A 17,772-nucleotide genomic window follows, 5' to 3' on the forward strand; every position below is an offset into this window, starting at 1 on the left:
TCTCTCGCCTGCAGCACACACTGGAGTAGGCTGGATGCCCGCAGGCGGCAGGACTCTATCACAGGCTGCCCGGGCACTCGGCAGGGGCACAGGACTTTTCTCCCCCCATACACAGGTCTCCTTGCCAAGACCCTACCTTTGCTGTGTTGGTCTCCCCGGGGCCAGCCCCAAGTACTGGTACCAGCTGCTGTTAAGGGGCGTATCTCTCTGGTCCACAGGCAGAAATCGGGGTGGTGGTGCTGGGGCTTTCCATTTCTCCCTGCTTTTGCACACTTGGCTCCGCCAAGCCTGCACAGCTGCAGAGGACATGGCAGAGCAGAGGTACTGTGTGGACTATGCCAAGCGTGGCACGGCAGGCTGCAAGAAGTGCAAGGAGAAGATCGTGAAAGGAATGGTGCGCATTGGAAAGATTGTGCCCAACCCTTTTACGGAGTCTGGTGGGGACATGAAGGAGTGGTACCATGTGAAGTGCATGTTTGAGAAACTAGAGAAGGCTCGGGCCACCACCAAGAAAATCGAAGACATCACAGACTTGGAAGGGTGGGAAGAGCTACAAGATGGGGAGAAAGAATTAATCAACAAGCACATCTCAGGTGAGACACAAGGCAGCACGAGTGTCGCTTTTCTACTTTATTCATTTTTCAAGATATGCCACTGATTGCCACACAGCCCTGCGTTTACCACAAGATTCTTACGGATGTATTGACGTAGTGACAAAGTGGGTAGCGCTGTTCAAATCTGTGTCTTGGCTCTATAGGAAAGGGAAGTAGTAGTCACTTCTACAATAGCACTTACTTTGTCACAGCTGACTATGGAGAGGGTCTAGGTGGTTTAATTCATGTGCACAGGCAGATAAATCCCAGGAAGAAGCATCAGTTATTTTCCATTTTCAGCTTTTCTTCATGATCTTTAGTAAATTACTTAGTCCTTTGCTATCTGAAAAAATGTTCCTTCAATTTTTTTTCCTCCATCCCCAGGTCTTTTAAGACTTGTTTGTTGCAGTATATCTTAGATAATATGTTGAGGGATGTATGAGATTATTTCTGGCTGCTGGTTTGAACCTTACTGTTTTACAGAAGCTAATTCCAAGGCTGCAAGTACACCGAAGAAAAAAGTGATCGTCCAAGCTAAGCTTACTGCCACAGGACAAATAACCACAAAAGATCCATTGGCTCTCATCACTCCATCACCAAAGAAGTTCTCTGGCTTCACAGGTAGGACTTAAGAAACTGATTCTGGGAAATCCTTCTCTTCTCATATCAGCATCAGAGGTGTTTTAACTTGGCTCAGATCAGTAGTGTTTTATCTATGGAAGGTGGTTTAGTTTTAATTACTTTTTAAAAATTTGGTGTACCAAAAAAGTTAGTGCTTTCTTAGGCTGTCAGTCTTGAAAGAACTGATGTTTGAGTTTCTGGTATTCCCAAAGAAACAAAGTTTGTGCAATAAGGCTGACATTGTCAGGCTGTTTGACTACTGTGTTAGTCCAGTGGCCAATTTAAATCAAACTGTGAAAGTATACAGTAACGATACCCCACATGGAGCTCAAAATCTGTAAAAAAGTGTTTGCGAGGGATTTCCAGTTGCAGTGTTCACGGAAGGGAGAATGGTTGTTCCTCAGCAGCTTGTCCTGAGAAGCAGCTGCCAGCAGGGCAGTCAGTGCCCATGACCTAACACGGACGTGTAGCTTTGAACCACCCAGAGCACGTGTTGCCACATACACAGCCAAGGAGATGAGTTAGGGGTGTTAGTATTATGAGAGAAGAGGGGATGGGGATGTTTTTCCCCTATTTGAGAAATTATCTTTGGAAAACATGTTGCTGTGAAGGGCAAAGGCCTATGAAGTAGAAAAAACAGAAGCACCTGGCAGCAGTAATTCCTTTTCACCAAGGTTTAACCATATTTGTCTGGCAGAATTAACTTCCAGAAAATTCTGGTGTACTGTGAAGAGCAGGATGAATGAAAAAATAGTTTGGGGTTTTTTTAATGGTAATTAAAATTTAAAGTCACAAATTTTGGTGTAGCCACGCATCATTATTCGGTTCTGAAGCTTTGCCAGCATACCAGGATTGTCCTTTTCAGGTTGCCAAGCAGAGGTGGCCTCAACTTCAAAGTTTGCACCATATTGTCCTTGTTAGAAAAGCAACTTCTTATGTCTTTGATGCAGCCAAGCCAAAGAACTCGGAAGATGTCTCCGCAAACTCTTCCCATAAGTCTAGCCTATCTGCAAAAAAATGTGATCTGAAGCACAAAGACTGCTTGCTGCGAGAGTTCAGGAAGCTCTGTGCCATGGTAGCTGAAAAGCCTAGCTATAACGTGAAAACGCAGATCATCCAGGATTTTCTGAAGAAGGGATCTGGAGGAGGTATGATTCATGCTCAGTATATGAAAGCCCTCTCAAAATTAACCTCAAAGTATTATTTCAAAAGCAAGGGTGAAATAAAACTTGATTGCTGTGTAGTCCAAGCTGTGTACCGTCATGATTTCTGAACTATGGATATATGTTTGAAAAGTGAACCGTTTATCTGAGTAACAAATTCAGAATATATAACAAATTCAGAATGTCTTGGGCTAGGATGGTGGGGAATGTTTGTAAGTGCCACCAAACTTAGTGCTGAGGTCCGATTTGGAGGACAATTGTGGGTGTTTCCTGTAAGAAATCCCGTTTCTTGTGAAGCAGAACAGTGTGGTGGAAAGAAGGAGCCCCAGCTGTGTGGGTTTTTTTGCCCACGGTCATGCTAATGAGCACAAACAACCAGACCCTGTATGTGAAAATAAATTGTGACAGTTTGTAATGGTCTGTGGGGTTTTTTTCCAGATGGTTTTCATGGCGACGTATACCTGACCATTAAGCTGCTGTTACCAGGCGTCATTAAAATTGTTTACAACTTGAACGATAAGCAGATTGTAAAGCTGTTTAGTAGGATTTTTAACTGCAGTCAAGAAGAAATGGTCCGGGACCTGGAACAGGTGAGTACAGAGAGCAGTTCTCTTAATTTCTGCTGTTTGGTCCCTTCATATGGAAATTCTATGATTTTCTTTTAATCCTATTTGAAAGCTTGTTACCTTGGCTGGAGAATCTTTTTTTTTTTTTTCCTGCTTTAGCAGTTTTCATAGCACTTTCTGCCATCTAGAACTGTTAGAAAATAATGTTTGAACAGAAAGCAAGACATGAATTCACCTGCAAAACTTTAGAAAGCAAGACTAAAATATCTAGACAAGTCGGGCTGCATCAGCTTTGTCTAAACCGCTTTGTCTAGCGTATTCCTATGTAACTGATTTATATTACTTTTTTGTAACATCATATATCAAAAACTGATTCAATTAACAGATCTGTTACTGTGAGCTTAAGTTGGTTCATACAATTAAGGTACACTTGCACGACTGCAAGTGTTCAGGTGTGCATTTAATTCCTGTGCATAGGAGTCGGTAATTGACCATGCACACTTCTGATGCTTTGCAAGATGGAGAAAATGGGTTAATTAGATAATGAAGCTAATTCTTTCACCTCTGTTTGTTGCCTTGGTATATACTGCCTTCTAGTGACATCACTAGACTGAGATCCTTGGATTTACAAGTGGATTCCTCCTGAGAAAATAAAGGGTCTGTGATGCTGCAGCAGTGAGAAATAGAGCAATGAGATGATACTGGTACTCTTACATACCTTTCTTTGCAAATGAAACAGCTGAAAAGATTTATTTTGTGTCGTGGCAGCTTTTTTTTCTAATGTCTGGTTCCAATTTCATCATGTAATCCCAGCATCATTCCTGTGCTCTCTCCTACTTACTGTAACTATGTTGAATCTCCAGTGGCATCTTGCCTATTTTCTAGCCATAGCTCTGACCCACACCCTTACTTTGTTTTTGGAGACAGGGAGATGTTTCCGAGACTGTACGCCTCTTCTTTGAACAGAGCAAGTCTTGCCCTCCAGCAGCCAAAAGTCTCCTGACCATCCAAGAGGTAGATGAATTCCTAATCCAGCTATCAAAGCTTACTAAGGAAGATGACCAGCAAAGTGTGCTGCAACATATCACTCGCAGGTAAGGAAAGTAATTGGCTTCTGAAGGTTTACTCTAAAACTAGGAGTGGTTTTCTGCATATTGCAAGCTGGAATAGATAAAAAGCTAATCATGAGCCACAGAGCCTGAACTTACCATCTGTAAGACACTCTTAGTGGTTTAAGACACCTCGACTGCTGACCAGCAATGGAGAACCTGTATGGCTCCTGTTCATGCCAGAGAATTTCATCCTTGTCTGTCAAGACACTGTTCGAGTGGCTTGCAGAACTACCTTAATGGTACTTAGCTGATAATTAAGTTGCTGTTCTTGGGTATGTTGGGAAAAGCCTTCAGGCCATTTAGACGTGTTGAAGGTTCTTGGTCTGGCTCAGTTTGTGTTGATCTGAGGCTGAGGATGTTACTATCACTTACTCTTGATGCATTAATTAAGTGAATTTTGGAAGGTGCGTCACACTGAGGCAGAATTAATATTGATATTGAAACATGAAGATGCTAAAAAGCCTTTTGGATATTCTCTTGTTGCCTCTGTGATGTCACTAGTAACATGTCCTCATTCAAGTTTAAACCCTACAGAAGGGGAATACCTTTTCTTATAGAGGCCTGGATCAGTTTCCTTTTTTTTTTCAGCTGGAATGTAGTTCAGTTAAACGCCTACCATATCTGAATCTTCTCTCACACTTCAGGTGTACAGGCAATGACCTGAAATGCATCATCAGGCTAATTAAGCACGACTTGAAAATGAACGCTGGAGCAAAGCATGTGTAAGTCTTACCTTCCGTTGTGAGATAAAACCAGAGGCGGGCGTTAGCCTCATAAGGCAGGAGCAGCAGACCTGAGGTCGATCATGTTTCCCTCCTCTCCTCAATTTGTTAAAGGTTGGATGCTTTGGATCCCAATGCGTACGAGGCGTTCAAAGCATCACGCAACCTCCAGGATGTGGTGGAGCGAGTCCTGAAGAACCAGCAGGAGGCTGAGAAGGTGCCAGGTCTGAAGCGAACCCTCAGTGTGCAGGCCTCTCTGATGACCCCAGTTCAGCCCATGCTGGTAACGTTGGCTTCCCTGCAATGGTAACCTTCAGCTGAGCAAGAGATGGAGGCCTCATATGGACTGTCAGAGACCCTCTACCTTTAAGAATCAGTAGACGGATAAGTGATTGCATGTTGTATGAGCTAATAGAGTATGCAGTGCCAATTTTTATAAAGTGTTTTCTACCAAGAGGCAAGTATTCAATGTACTGTGTACTTGCAGCTTTAGTGACACTACAGAAGCTAAAATCTTGATTTGCTTTCTGTCCAGAAGTGACTTTCTTTTTTGTTTGCTTGCTTGCTTGCTGTCATTCCAGAAGTTGATCCTTTGTCTGGAAACAGCATATGCTTTTCATTGGATTAGAGATTCAAATAAGTTTGTTTTTTTGTTTGAACAAATCAGAGTTAAATATTTACTTCTGAGCTAAGCACACTCCTGCAAGAGGCACAGTACGTACATCGTCTAAGTATTTGGAAGAGATAAACACTGACAAGCTATAATTATCTGGGCATATGCAGATGATTGAAAGTAAATGATTACTTAAGAAAAAGAAGACTTGGAGTGGATATGAGAGACCCTGGACAGAAAAATCTACCAAGGAATTGGTAGTCCATTCATGAAATTAGGTAAAAGTAGCTTTATTTTTCAGTATGTCAACTGAGTTTGTTTGGAACTTCTCTCTCCACCTTTCTAAGGCTGAAGCCTGCAAGTCAATTGAGTACGCCATGAAGAAGTGCCCAAATGGCATGTATGCAGAGATCAAATATGATGGTGAGCGGGTGCAGGTCCATAAAAATGGAGATCATTTCAGCTACTTCAGCAGAAGCCTCAAACCTGTCCTCCCTCACAAAGTAAGCACCTATAAAGTCTCTCTTCTGTTGTGCCAGCATTTACCTTCCTCCCCTGTAAACATGACTGAATTTCACAGCGGTTGCTATAGGCAGGGAGGATACCGTCTGTTGCAGACTTTTTTTGTCTAATTTTTGTAGATACCTGGGATCTGGAAAAGCAATAACAGAATTGTAACCAATTAGTTCTGGTGGGCATCAGGAGCTTGAAACTACAGTTAACTTGTCTGCCTTAGGTGCCTGCATTTATGCACTGCGTTTGAGGAGGCTTGATGGCAGTTGGGTGACTTGGTTATATTTGTTCAAGACTCATTTTTCTGTTTGTAGTCTGTGCTGTCCATACAGCAGTAGACAATAAAGCTAATGCAGATGTGCCTACACGTGCCTCAGACATACTTGTGGAGAAAACATCTGGATTGGAGTGAGTCCATCTCTTCAGCCAGTAGACATATATATTTTTCTTTTCTTTTTTCCCAAGGTAGCCCATTTTAAGGACTACATCCCCCAGGCGTTCCCTGGTGGGCAAAGTATGATCCTGGATTCAGAAGTTCTTCTGATTGATAACAAAACTGGCAAGCCGCTTCCTTTTGGGACTCTTGGTGTGCACAAGGTAAAAAAAAAAAAAAAAAAATCCTTTGTCGTGGTTGGAGGCTGTTATTCTGCTGATTTAAATGCATTAGCATGCGATCTGTTACCACAGGGTAATTTAGGAGATCTGGTGCTTACTAGAGCATCTGGGGAAAAATTAAGATCCCTGAGAATGCTGATATTAATGAAAAGGTACTGCTCGAACACAATAGAGTTGATACTAACCCAATCATTAGCAGGACAGTAAGAAACCTTCAGTTCAAGATACATATTAAAAAACCCTTGGAAAATCTTGCAATTCTGTCATTGCTTATCGTTGCTGGTAGCAATGTATGGCAGATTGGAAGGCCAGAATGATGAAGAGAGTATTTAGTCCATGTGAATATTATGTAGTGCTTATGTCTAGACTAAATGGCGGTGAGGAAGAGGACAGTAAAATGAAAATTGAATTGTAAGTGCTTTAAGTTAAAGTAGTCATTAATCTGCAGTCTCTAGAATGCTTTTTGGTTCTTTGTTGCAGCAGTAGTGATGGATGTTACATTGCCAAAGTCACTAATATTTGTGGTGTTATTTCCCTGTCACTAGGAAATCAGCATGTTTTATTTTTGTAGTTTGTGCTTTGACACATTCAGTCTAATGGTAATTCTCAGAATAATTCTGTCTTTTGGAAGAGGCCTGAGCTTATTATAACAGATTATGGAGATAAAAATACATCCTTTTGTTCCTGTTATTTTTCTAAAATTCCATATTGCTGCTTGTTGCGACAGCAGATTTCTTTTTACTTGTCTTTCAGAAAGCTGCTTTCCAAGATGCCAATGTTTGCTTGTTTGTGTTTGACTGCATCTATTTCAACAACATCAGCCTGATGGACAGGTATGTGTCTAGCATAGTGTGAGAGTAGCCTGATGCGTTTCCCAGCATGAACTTGCTGGAATACACTACCGCTGCAGTAGTGTACGTTCACGTTGGCTGTTAAGACTGGCCATTTACCCCTCCAAAATCAAGACAGCACAGGAGAATCCTTGCTGTGCTATGGAGCATCACTACAGAGCTCCATCTTGCTCTGCAGTTCCAAAATATCAGGATTAACTGCATTTTAGCTGAACTGAAATTCATATATTATATTCGCTGAAACTACACACACTCTTAACACAAAACTCCTATTTTATGACTTCCTGGAGCAATGTAAGAATTGATTGTCCTTTCTGGAACTCTGTAGAATAAATAATTAAATTATTTAAGTAGCTTTTCTCAATCTTCATGTGACTGGTACTTCATGTTGACATTCCTTACTTGTTAGGCCTCTGTGTGAACGTCGTAAGTTTCTCCACGATAACATGGTTGAAATCCCAAACCGGATCCTCTTCTCTGAGATGAAGCATGTCACAGTGAGTTCAGTGTTAAAATAGCGTGCGTGGCAGTCTCACAGATTGCCCTCTGGACACTGCTCCTTTACCACATGGCCTTTTTTATGATTAAGGCTGCAAATCCAGCAATTCCCTGCCCGTCAAAGTGGTCTGTGTGCAAGACTTCTTGAGCTAGTGTTGTTCAAGAAGGCCATGCCTGTGCTCCCGTCTTGTCTCGGCTACAACCACTTCAGTATAGTCTTAAGTTGCACACCTCTTTTTTTTGTCGTCTTAACGATTTTACAGGCATTGTAACTTTGACATTGTTAGGAGGAGCTAAAGCCTATTATAACTTAGTCTGTACTGTGCACTGCTGAGCCATCTAGAGAAGACTGAAGTATGATTGAAGGGAGCTAGACTGCTTTCAGTACCCAAACCGGCAACTTCAAGTGCCACACAGCCTTGCGTTTTGTAGCACAGATACATCCCGAGTGCCCAAAACTGCATTTAGACAGCAGCATGCTCAATTTGTCCTTTGATGGTTATGCATAAGCCCCATGTCCCATTATTTTTCCTCACTGCTACTGATGTCTGTAGCATCTTGGTTTTGGTGGAGAATGTGGGACATTTTGGGCAGAGAAAGCATTTGGGGAGGAAGAAAAAAGCATAGGTCCCAAGGCAGTTGGATAGAGAAATAAGCACTGCTGGCTGAGAAAATCTGATCTTGCACATATGGGACATGCTCAGGACACAAACAGTGTAGCTACCTCATCTCTGAGGAGTACATTTTTTAACTAACCAACCCTTCTCTTCTTGGGACATATTCCCAGCTTAGTCGCTGAACATGCAGCAAAGAGAACACGCATGGGACTTTCCTTGGAAAACTACTTTATGAAATTACCCACTCATCCCTCTGCAGTTGCTTTGGTTGTAGTGCACCACTGCTCCAAATAGAAAGCCTGAAAACCACAGCTTTTGATAGTCTTGAGCTTACCACAATTCCTTTCCTTTTCAGAAAGCTTCAGATCTGGCAGATATGATCACCCGAGTCATCCGTGAGGGACTGGAAGGACTGGTGTTGAAAGATACAAAGGCAGGTTCATATTTACTTTTTACTGGTCTATGCTGGGAATCGGGGAGTAACCACGGACAGAGGTCAGTGGATGAAGCAACCAAGGTTGAGCATCCTTGAAACATCACTGGGTTCTTGTCGATGCTGACATTGAATCCCAGTTGCTCTTTATATATCTGAGCACTGCTGTGCTCTTGTACCACTAAGCTGGATAAAAGCAAGGGCTATTTGAGGTTCTTGCCTTGTTTTGCACAGGGTAATTATGAACCAGGAAAACGACACTGGCTGAAAGTGAAAAAGGACTACTTAAATGAGGGTGCGATGGCTGACACAGCAGACCTGGTAGTGCTAGGAGCTTTCTACGGACAAGGCAGTAAAGGTAAGTCTCTGGCTTAAGTCAGAGATCTGTCAGTACAGAAAACTCTCAAGCTTTTTCCCATTCCAGGCCTCCTGTAGCATTTGGTCTCATAGCAGAATGAGACTGGCTGTAGCAGGCAGTGACCAGCACATGCCAGGCTGCGATTTTACTGTGGGTTCACTGGCACAGCAAAGCCTTAGGTCTTTGGGCTGGGCCCTTACACAGTGCAGAGGCTCTCTGCTCAGCTTTGTGTATGGGAGTTGATGCTGTGAAGCCATCACAAGCCCAAGGCCCGTTGACTCCCAAAGACAGAAAAGGGGTTTGGTTCATTACTTTGCTTTCTGAAAAGCTGTGGCTTGTCCTGTAGAAGATGTGAACCACCCTGTTCTCCCCTCCTGCAGGTGGGATGATGTCCATCTTCCTCATGGGCTGCTATGATCCCAAGAGTGAGAAATGGTGCACCGTGACCAAGTGTTCCGGTGGCCATGATGATGCCACCTTGGCACGTCTGCAAACAGAGCTGGATATGGTGAAGATCAGCAAGGTGAGAGGGGCTCTGGCGTGGAGGCGATCAAAGGAATGCTCAGCAAGGCCTTGGTAAAAGCCCTCTTCAAACTACAGTTGAGGTGCTGGCTAAATGCAGAACTGAAGTACTCTGCTGGGAATGAATAGGGGCTCAGTTAGAGTTACATCACAGAATCACGAAGGTTGGAAGGGACCTTCAAGATCATCAAGTCCAACCGTTAGCCAACGCCATCGTGTGCCACGTCCACATGTTTTTTGAACACTTCCAGTGATGGTGACTCCCCCCCCTCCCTGGGCAGCCTGTTCCAATGCTTGACCACTCTCTCAGTGAAGAAATTTTTCCTAATATCCAATCTAAACCTCCTCCGGTGCAACTTGAGGCCATTTCCTCTCGTCCTATCACTAGTTAGTTGGGAGAAGAGACCAACGCCGTCGTCGCCACAACCCCCTCTCAGGAAGTTGTAGAGAGCGGTAAGGTCTCCCCTCAGCCTCCTCTTCTCCAGACTGAACAACCCCAGTTCCCACAGCCGCTCCTCATAAGACTTGTGCTCCAGCCCCCTCACCAGCTTCGTTGCCCTTCTTTGGAGGTATCGTCAGATAAACTGCTCTGACACAAGTGAGGTGTAGGTGCAACCAGCTCCTGAAAATGAGTCGCTGCCTGAGGTCTGTACAAAAGACACAGAGTGGGAAGCCAGGCACCATCTGTTTTCTCCTGAGACAAAGTTTTATTGGGAAGAGCAGAGCAAATACCCCTTTTTTGGGGCATGTTGCGATTGGTGAAGACAGTCACTAGGTGGGGCTGGCTCAAGCCAGACTATTGTGGCTAGATAATCTGCTATTAGACTTTTTGTGAGTGATGTAATTACGTGAGGAATCTTATTTTTCAAGACTTGACATATAAACAGAGTGCTGAATTTTAATATTTACTTGGCAACCTAAAGGCCATTTGCCTCAAGATTATAGAATCTAAAAAAATGTGTAGTTTTATATGAATCACAATTGGTGCAACAATGTCACTGTTTTACATAACAAATGACAGTAATTGAGAACTGTTACAGGTAATTTTTGTGATTCTCCAGGTAAGAGAAACTGTGGCAGATCAGTGCACCTTGCACTGCAGTGCAAAAGCAAGTTTCATCATGCAAAGGCAATGTAATACCTGTATGTTAATCTACTACTACGTTATCTTTCAGCAACCTCTTTTGTAGGAATAGGTTCATACATAATCACGAGTGCTATCATTTTTGTTTTGTGCTTTGAATTAATAGGATCCTAGTAAAATCCCAAGGTGGCTAAAAATTAACAAAATCTACTACCCAGACTTCATCGTCCCCGATCCAAAGGTAAGTGCTGTCATAGTCATTTAACTATGTTTTCCAGCCCTGATACAGCAATCTGCCCTACTTCATTTAAGTGTACAAATTGTCTCTGTTACAAGATCAGTCTTCATACTTGGAACAGGAAATTAAGTGCAAGTTTTTATCTCTGAATCTTGCAGATGCATTTGAGACTAATAGCTTCATGAAGGAATCGTACCTGTAGCATTTCTGGGAAATACTCTTGTGCATTAAATCCCTTCCAGAAGTGAACTTAATTTTAAGTTTGAGATATGAAAAATCTGACTTAAAACGGTTGAAGCAAAACTGTAACCCAAAAGCTGCTATTGTTTTATGAAATTTATCAGTATGGTTTGTGCCATGTATGTCTGATAGAAGAGGTGTTGTTTAGACTGACCAGAAGGTCAGTTTGTGTATACGGAAGCCTGTGTGCTGGGGCGGGGATGGGGGTGTTGTTGCAGAAGTAGAGGAACACAGACATGTTAGTTAGTTCATGAGACAACAGAGGAATGTGACATGACTTCCTCAATACTGTGTTTAGAAAGCCCCAGTGTGGGAGATCACAGGGGCTGAATTCTCGAAAGCTGAAGCCCACACCGCAGATGGGATCTCCATTCGCTTCCCTCGCTGCACCCGCATTCGAGATGACAAAGACTGGAAGACGGCCACCAACCTCCAGCAGCTTAAGGTGAGCGAACGCAGTACGTCTGCAGCGTGTTCGAGAACAAGTTCTGACAAGAGTCTCTAAAAAAGACAAATTCCGATAGCAGGGTGTGTAGTGAAGATACCTGCTGACTGGTACCTATGATGGCATGCTACATTTTCCACTTATTCTAGGCTCAGGCTGCTTGCTGGATTATTTTGACATGAATCTTACTCTTTCATGGGGCCTCTCGAGTCTCTTGAGGTGTGGTGCACTTTCAGGAAAGTCTGTGCTGGCAGCTAGTTGTAACAGCCTTCATGCTGAGGAATTTCCTTCCTGAAAGAGGTGACCTTTATTCTCTTAAGTCTGTATGGTCATTTGGTCTCCCATTAATTACCAAGATTGAGGGAGGCATCTGGGAAGTGACTAAGGGTCGCCTGGCCCAGTTCCAGGCACAGGGGCCAAACGGCGGTCTGCCAGGACCCCTGGGGCTGCACCCACCCCACACAGCTTCTATGCCTCCTTCACTGATAGGAAACCAGTTGGCTTGCTGCCATCCCCAGCAGTAAGTCAGCTGTTGATGAGCTCTGTTCTCAGTCTAGTTATTGTCGTTCGGGCTGTCTTCAGGCTGCCTGCAGGGATACTGGCAGCAGATGCAAGTGCTTGTTACGCTGTCGAAGCATGCAGTGATTCAGCCCACCTGCTGCCCAACAGTCTTTCTGGCTCCTTATGCAGGTAGGGGAGAGAAAGGTAAAATACCCTCTTCAGACAGACTGTTCCCTGAGTGAGCAGTGGGCATTGTTCATTTTTTGGGCTAGGGAGCCAGGCTCTGAGGAGTTAGTCTGTCTTGCTCTGTAGTAGATCATGTGAATATGGCTTTTGGTACCTCCCTGTATGGCTTCCTTTAATGTCACGCAGCTGGGTGGAATGCAGAGAGATTGAACAAAGTTGACAGGAAAATAAATGGCTACAAAGAGGTGGAGGAAAAAAAAGCATATGAGGACACACTTCAGGGGGGAAACAAACCAGAGGAGCACATGCATTGTGGCTCGTGTCTGGCATCAGCGGCTTCACCGTGGGTAACGGCAGTGCTTTGTTTCTGGTGGGACAGGAGCTGTACCAACTCTCCAAAGAGAAGGCTGATTTCAGCGTTGTTGCTGGGGAGGAAGATGAGTCCACGGCTGGCAGCAGCGGAGAGAATGAGGGAAATTCCAGGTCTTCCACACCACACAGCACTATTAAAACTCCCCCAAGCAAGTCACCTGCAAAAGCCCAGAAGCCAGAAGGTAAGATGGTGCTTTCCAGGGAGAGGAGCCTCCGGGTGTGTTCTCTGCATTTGGCGCAGGCCGGCTTTGGATCTTTGCCTTCTGTCAGGTGCTCCAAGATCCCATGGAAGCTTTTACGTGCATGTCAGAGTTAATGGGAAAAGCTGCTTAGACCCTTGGTTTGGCCTGTGTTATTCATAGCATGGATTGAATAGCTACAGCTCTGAGGGCTGCTGGGATCGAGCAAAGATAGAAACAGCACTGATGCTGCTGCTTAGGTTGGTGCTTAAGCAATTCATTTAGACAATAAAAGCTCTCTGAGATTATATGCTGCCTAGAACAGATATCTTGAGCCTAGCAGACACTCGGTTAGCACGAAAACTAGATTGGAGTGATTTCTCTGGGACCGCAGTCCCTTTTAATCTTACTAAATCAAGGTCTTTAGCAGAATGTATAAGACTGGTCTGAACAGCAAACCTGCTGCTCCCGTTCCTGCAGATCGCATGCCCCTTGGTTAGACATTTCTGGCCATGAACCAGGATTTAATTTTATTTGGATGAAATTCATGCATAAAATAGGGCACCTGGATGGAGGGGATTTCCAGGTAGTGAATTGCAAAGCTGTGAAATGAGTTTGCTTCACCAGCACTTTGTCACTAAGGAATAACTTGTAGCAAATTTCTGAGCAGTCTCAAAAAGGCAGTGTGGTGACAGCCAGGAGGGAAGTTGAACAGCAACGTCCTGGAGATGAGGGCAGGAAGATGCCCCATACCATTTACATTAGAAAAATGTGTCTTGCTAGTTATAGTCTAATTCATGGATTTTCCAGAAAGAGGGCAGAAAAGCCTTTTCCCTTTTACTCTCTTCGCTCTTCTTCTCCCCCCACTTTAATACACAACCAGCATCTAGAGAGGGCACAAATGAGACAAGTTTTTGTTTTTTAGAGAGCAAAGCGGTCATTGGATCCCCTCAAAAATCAGAGGAGAAACGAGGGGAGAAGAGAAAAGCATCTGAGATGGATGACAATGGAAAAAAGGTATGGAGAGCTCGACAGTAATCACTTGGGGGTGGGGGGAAGCTGAGGCAGTTTCACTTGTCTCTTCACTTTTGCCTTCCATCTGGAAAGTCTTTGAAATCTTCCTATAGCAGCAGCCTAAACTAAAATGAAATGTAAAGGCAGAAATAGCAGCGACTAAGCCCCCTTGTAAAGGAAGCGGGTGGCTGCAGCTCTTCTGTCTGCAGAACTGACATAACCGGGTCTGTCATGCTAAAGGCCAGTACTCCGTTCACTCACCACCAATGTTCTGCTCTGCCAAGCCTTGTGATTGCTGAGCAGCTACTCCTCCTGACCGCTGCATATGGAAGAGGTGGGAGCTGTTAGGGGAGAGAACTGTCCTTTCTAGCCCATTGTGCAGCCGATCGTAGGAGTGGATTAAGAATCGCTGAGCTATAATTTCCTAATAAGCCTGAAGTAGCTATTTTGATGTAAACAGCAAGCCCCCTCCCGGGGTGGTTGCGTTCTACTTTAACTGAGAAGCATCAGCTTGTAAAGACAAATGCATTAATATCATGTTTACTGGACCACATCAGCAGCATCACGAAGGAGAATGATGGGGTAGTAACTCCCCTTAGCTAGGGAAGTGCTGTTCAGCTGTTAACATCTGGCTTGCAGGGGAACTGCATGGGTGTTGCTCTCGTGTATGATTTAACGGTGGTCCAAAGAGCAGTTTACAGTTGTTAGGCAGGAGATTAGAATGATAACCTCGGTAACGGTGAATGGACTCCTTCATGCCTCAAAGAATTTAGTGTAATTTCCAGACCAACTTACTTAGTGTTTTTACCAACCTGTGCTTCTCATCCTCTTTCTTTCACAATGTGCAGATGCTGCTGGACATATTCACTGGTGTGAAGCTGTATCTGTCGCCCTCTGTGAAGGATTTTGACAAAATCCGGCGGTACTTTATAGCATACGATGGGGATCTTGTGCCAGAGTTTGACACAGCCTCAGCAACGCACGTCATAGGGGACATTGATGAGAATCCTGGTGCTAAGCGTGTGTCTCCCAAGTGGATCTGGGAATGCATCCGGAAACGGAGACTGGTAGCCCCGTGCTAGCCATGTGAGGCAGCTGACCAGTCTTGACACAAGAATTCCCTGAAAGGAACTGCTGAGAACTAGGTAGGTGGAAGGAATGGTGAGATTCCTCTGTGGAGACGTGGATAGAAATAAACTGCCCAAGTCCATGAGAGGTAAAGATCCATAGCAACCATATGGAATTAATTAAAACAACTCTCTGAAGAAATGTCACTGCTGAATCCATTTTTCTGCCCATAATGTAGACCACTGCACTTATTCTAGGTGCTGGTTTAGTCTCCTTGGGGTTTTTAAAGTTTGGGTATTTTTATAGATAAAGAAATAAAACTGAAGCAGTTTCTCCTTTGCTGTCAGGACTTATTTTCCACAGGTTATTCTCTGCCTGGACAGGAAAACAGACCGCCAAATATGTGCAACTAGTGGCTGTATAGCCAGAAAAATTTTGCTGCATGGCTGCAATTTACATGAAGGACACGTGTCCTTCTCCTGGTTTCTAACATTCAGCACAGGTCTGTATCTGGGAGCAGTTCACACCACTGCTGTAGGTTTCATATTAAAACCAGGACACCAAACAGGCTCTGCTGTAGCACCATCCAAGCATCCTCCGGGAGTGTTTGCTTTCAAGAATACGTTGCTCTGCTATTACGTATTTCAACAAGTAAAAACTGAGAAAGGAACTCTACCATCTGGATCTTTTAGGATAGTTGACAGACCTCCTTAGCTGTTCAAAGCTATTGCAAGAACTTGAATATTAATGAAATAAGTGAGCTAGAAAGAGGAGTTAATTTTAAAACCGAACTATTTTGCAAATGACAGCATGCATTTGCTGAGTAACTCCGGGTGAGTGGGCTGAGCGCATGTGTACTTTATGAAAGGAAAAGTGAGTTGACCAGTTCACTGGTTCCCGTAGTCTCAAGGGTATGACTTATGCTCTCCCCTCTGTAAAAAGGTTAGTTAAGAGTGTACTGCTAAAAGGTTAGTGTTTTCAGTTAGCTTTTTCCCTTCAACCTCTTCTGTACTTGCACCCCACCCACCAGTGATACTTAAGCACCTGGTATCCCAAGCCTTTTCTGGTTGAAGTTCAGAAGTAGCTATAGGATTTCTGCTTTCTCCTGGCCTGTTGGTAAGAGACTCAGAAAACAAAGTTAACTAAATCACATTTCAACTTTATTATAAAATTATAAACCAAACTTCTGTACCAAAACTAATAAGTTTAACCATCATAGTACCGAGAGGATTTAAGAGGGTAACATGCCATTTCAAGTAGAGTATTAAAACTTTTAAAATATTTAAACTATGTACAGTGTACATGAAGCACATAAATATTTCCATTGACTTTATTAGTTCAGATCATTATATTCCTTTGGATCATTAATCAGTTTGCTCCAGATTCTTATTTTCCTTTAAAAACAACTCAACCATATCCATAAGTAGAGAATCCATTTTTCCAAGGGAAACACTGGGGGGGAGGGGGGGGCGAAGAGGAAGAAAAACAGCCCTCCCTTCAGAAAGCACATTTCAGAATCATACGGTGGGTATATCTTCTTGTTCCTAAAATTTCAGGCATTGATCTGCAATTTGATTTATCTGCTGTAGAAAATAAGCCCATTCTCTACAAGTAAAAGTACATCTGTCCACAGGGGGATAATCATCTTCTTGCTCAATTCCCCCAGCCCTGAGTTTACTGAAAAATACAACAACATGAATTTTCACAGTGAATTTACTAAATGAGGCTGTTCAACACTGTGTATTCCTGTACCCCTCTTCAAGAGGTCCCTGTGAACCTCTTGAAGAGTAAACACAGTTACTGCTTACCTACAACTTTTTTTAAACATGCTGCATTGCATTGAATTGTACCAGTATTCTTTTCATGCTGGAAGCTCTTAAACCTTAAGCCAAAGATTAAAAAGAACAACCTGAACAGGGAAAATAACTCAACATTTTTAGTTCAATAAACTTCAGCAGCTGTTGCATTTTTGTGGAGTTCAGAGACCACCCTCAATAGTGCAGAGGTTCTGCTACCTACTGAGTAACAGATTTCTTCATCTTAAGTGCGTGCTTTATGGATTCCAGCTTGCAGAGCAGAGACCCTCCACTCCGTGCCAGTTGAGGAGTTGCTACTCATGCAGTATTCCACATTAAAGATTACACAAGTTTCATTTGCTGTTAACATGTATAGCCACTTATTGCAAAAGTACTTGGCTTTGGTGATCACATCTGTAACCGCACTTCTACCACTCCAGAAACTGTAAGGGGACGCTTTTTTATGCTGTTCCTTCACTGGCAGTCATGCAGAGATTCAGTTTGAACACTAAGTGATCACCGCCCCCCTCCCATAAAGGGGAAAGCTAGACAGGAAAGAACCTGCAGCAGAAGGTACACAACTTCACCAATGACTTGAAATGAGTATACAATCCCACAGTGGCAGAAAACTTAAGGCATCAAGATTCTGAAACGTAGTTGTGTTACCAGCCAAATGGACTGAATGCTTGCAGGCCACCAAGGGAAAATTGCAGGTGGGGGCAAGCTGATTAGTAAACAGAAGCATCCTGATTCGAGGGAGATAACATTTGCTTTGTTTCATGTCTGCCCTCTAAAAAGAGAGAGGCACCCGTACTTAAAGATGATTGTGTAGCAATGGTATCCTTACTCTTT

The 17,772-nt window shown here is 43.5% G+C and overlaps 1 protein-coding gene across 1 annotated transcript; it reads left to right on the forward strand.

Moving 5' to 3' along the window:
- The first annotated feature begins 34 nt into the window (after positions 1-34).
- Positions 35-15,595, forward strand: LIG3 (ligase III, DNA, ATP-dependent). Its single transcript, XM_010293070.1, has 19 exons — positions 35-593; positions 1,077-1,214; positions 2,165-2,362; positions 2,816-2,967; positions 3,871-4,037; positions 4,700-4,777; positions 4,892-5,060; positions 5,738-5,893; positions 6,369-6,500; positions 7,272-7,351; positions 7,779-7,866; positions 8,840-8,917; positions 9,152-9,275; positions 9,656-9,798; positions 11,048-11,122; positions 11,658-11,804; positions 12,871-13,045; positions 13,968-14,059; positions 14,905-15,595. The coding sequence occupies exons 1-19, from the start codon at positions 35-37 to the stop codon at positions 15,136-15,138; spliced, it is 2,985 nt and encodes a 994-aa protein (XP_010291372.1). The 3' UTR covers positions 15,139-15,595.
- The last annotated feature ends 2,177 nt before the right edge of the window (positions 15,596-17,772 follow it).

This window comes from Phaethon lepturus, unplaced genomic scaffold, assembly GCF_000687285.1.
Source record: "Phaethon lepturus isolate BGI_N335 unplaced genomic scaffold, ASM68728v1 scaffold15398, whole genome shotgun sequence".
NCBI lineage: Eukaryota > Metazoa > Chordata > Aves > Phaethontiformes > Phaethontidae > Phaethon > Phaethon lepturus.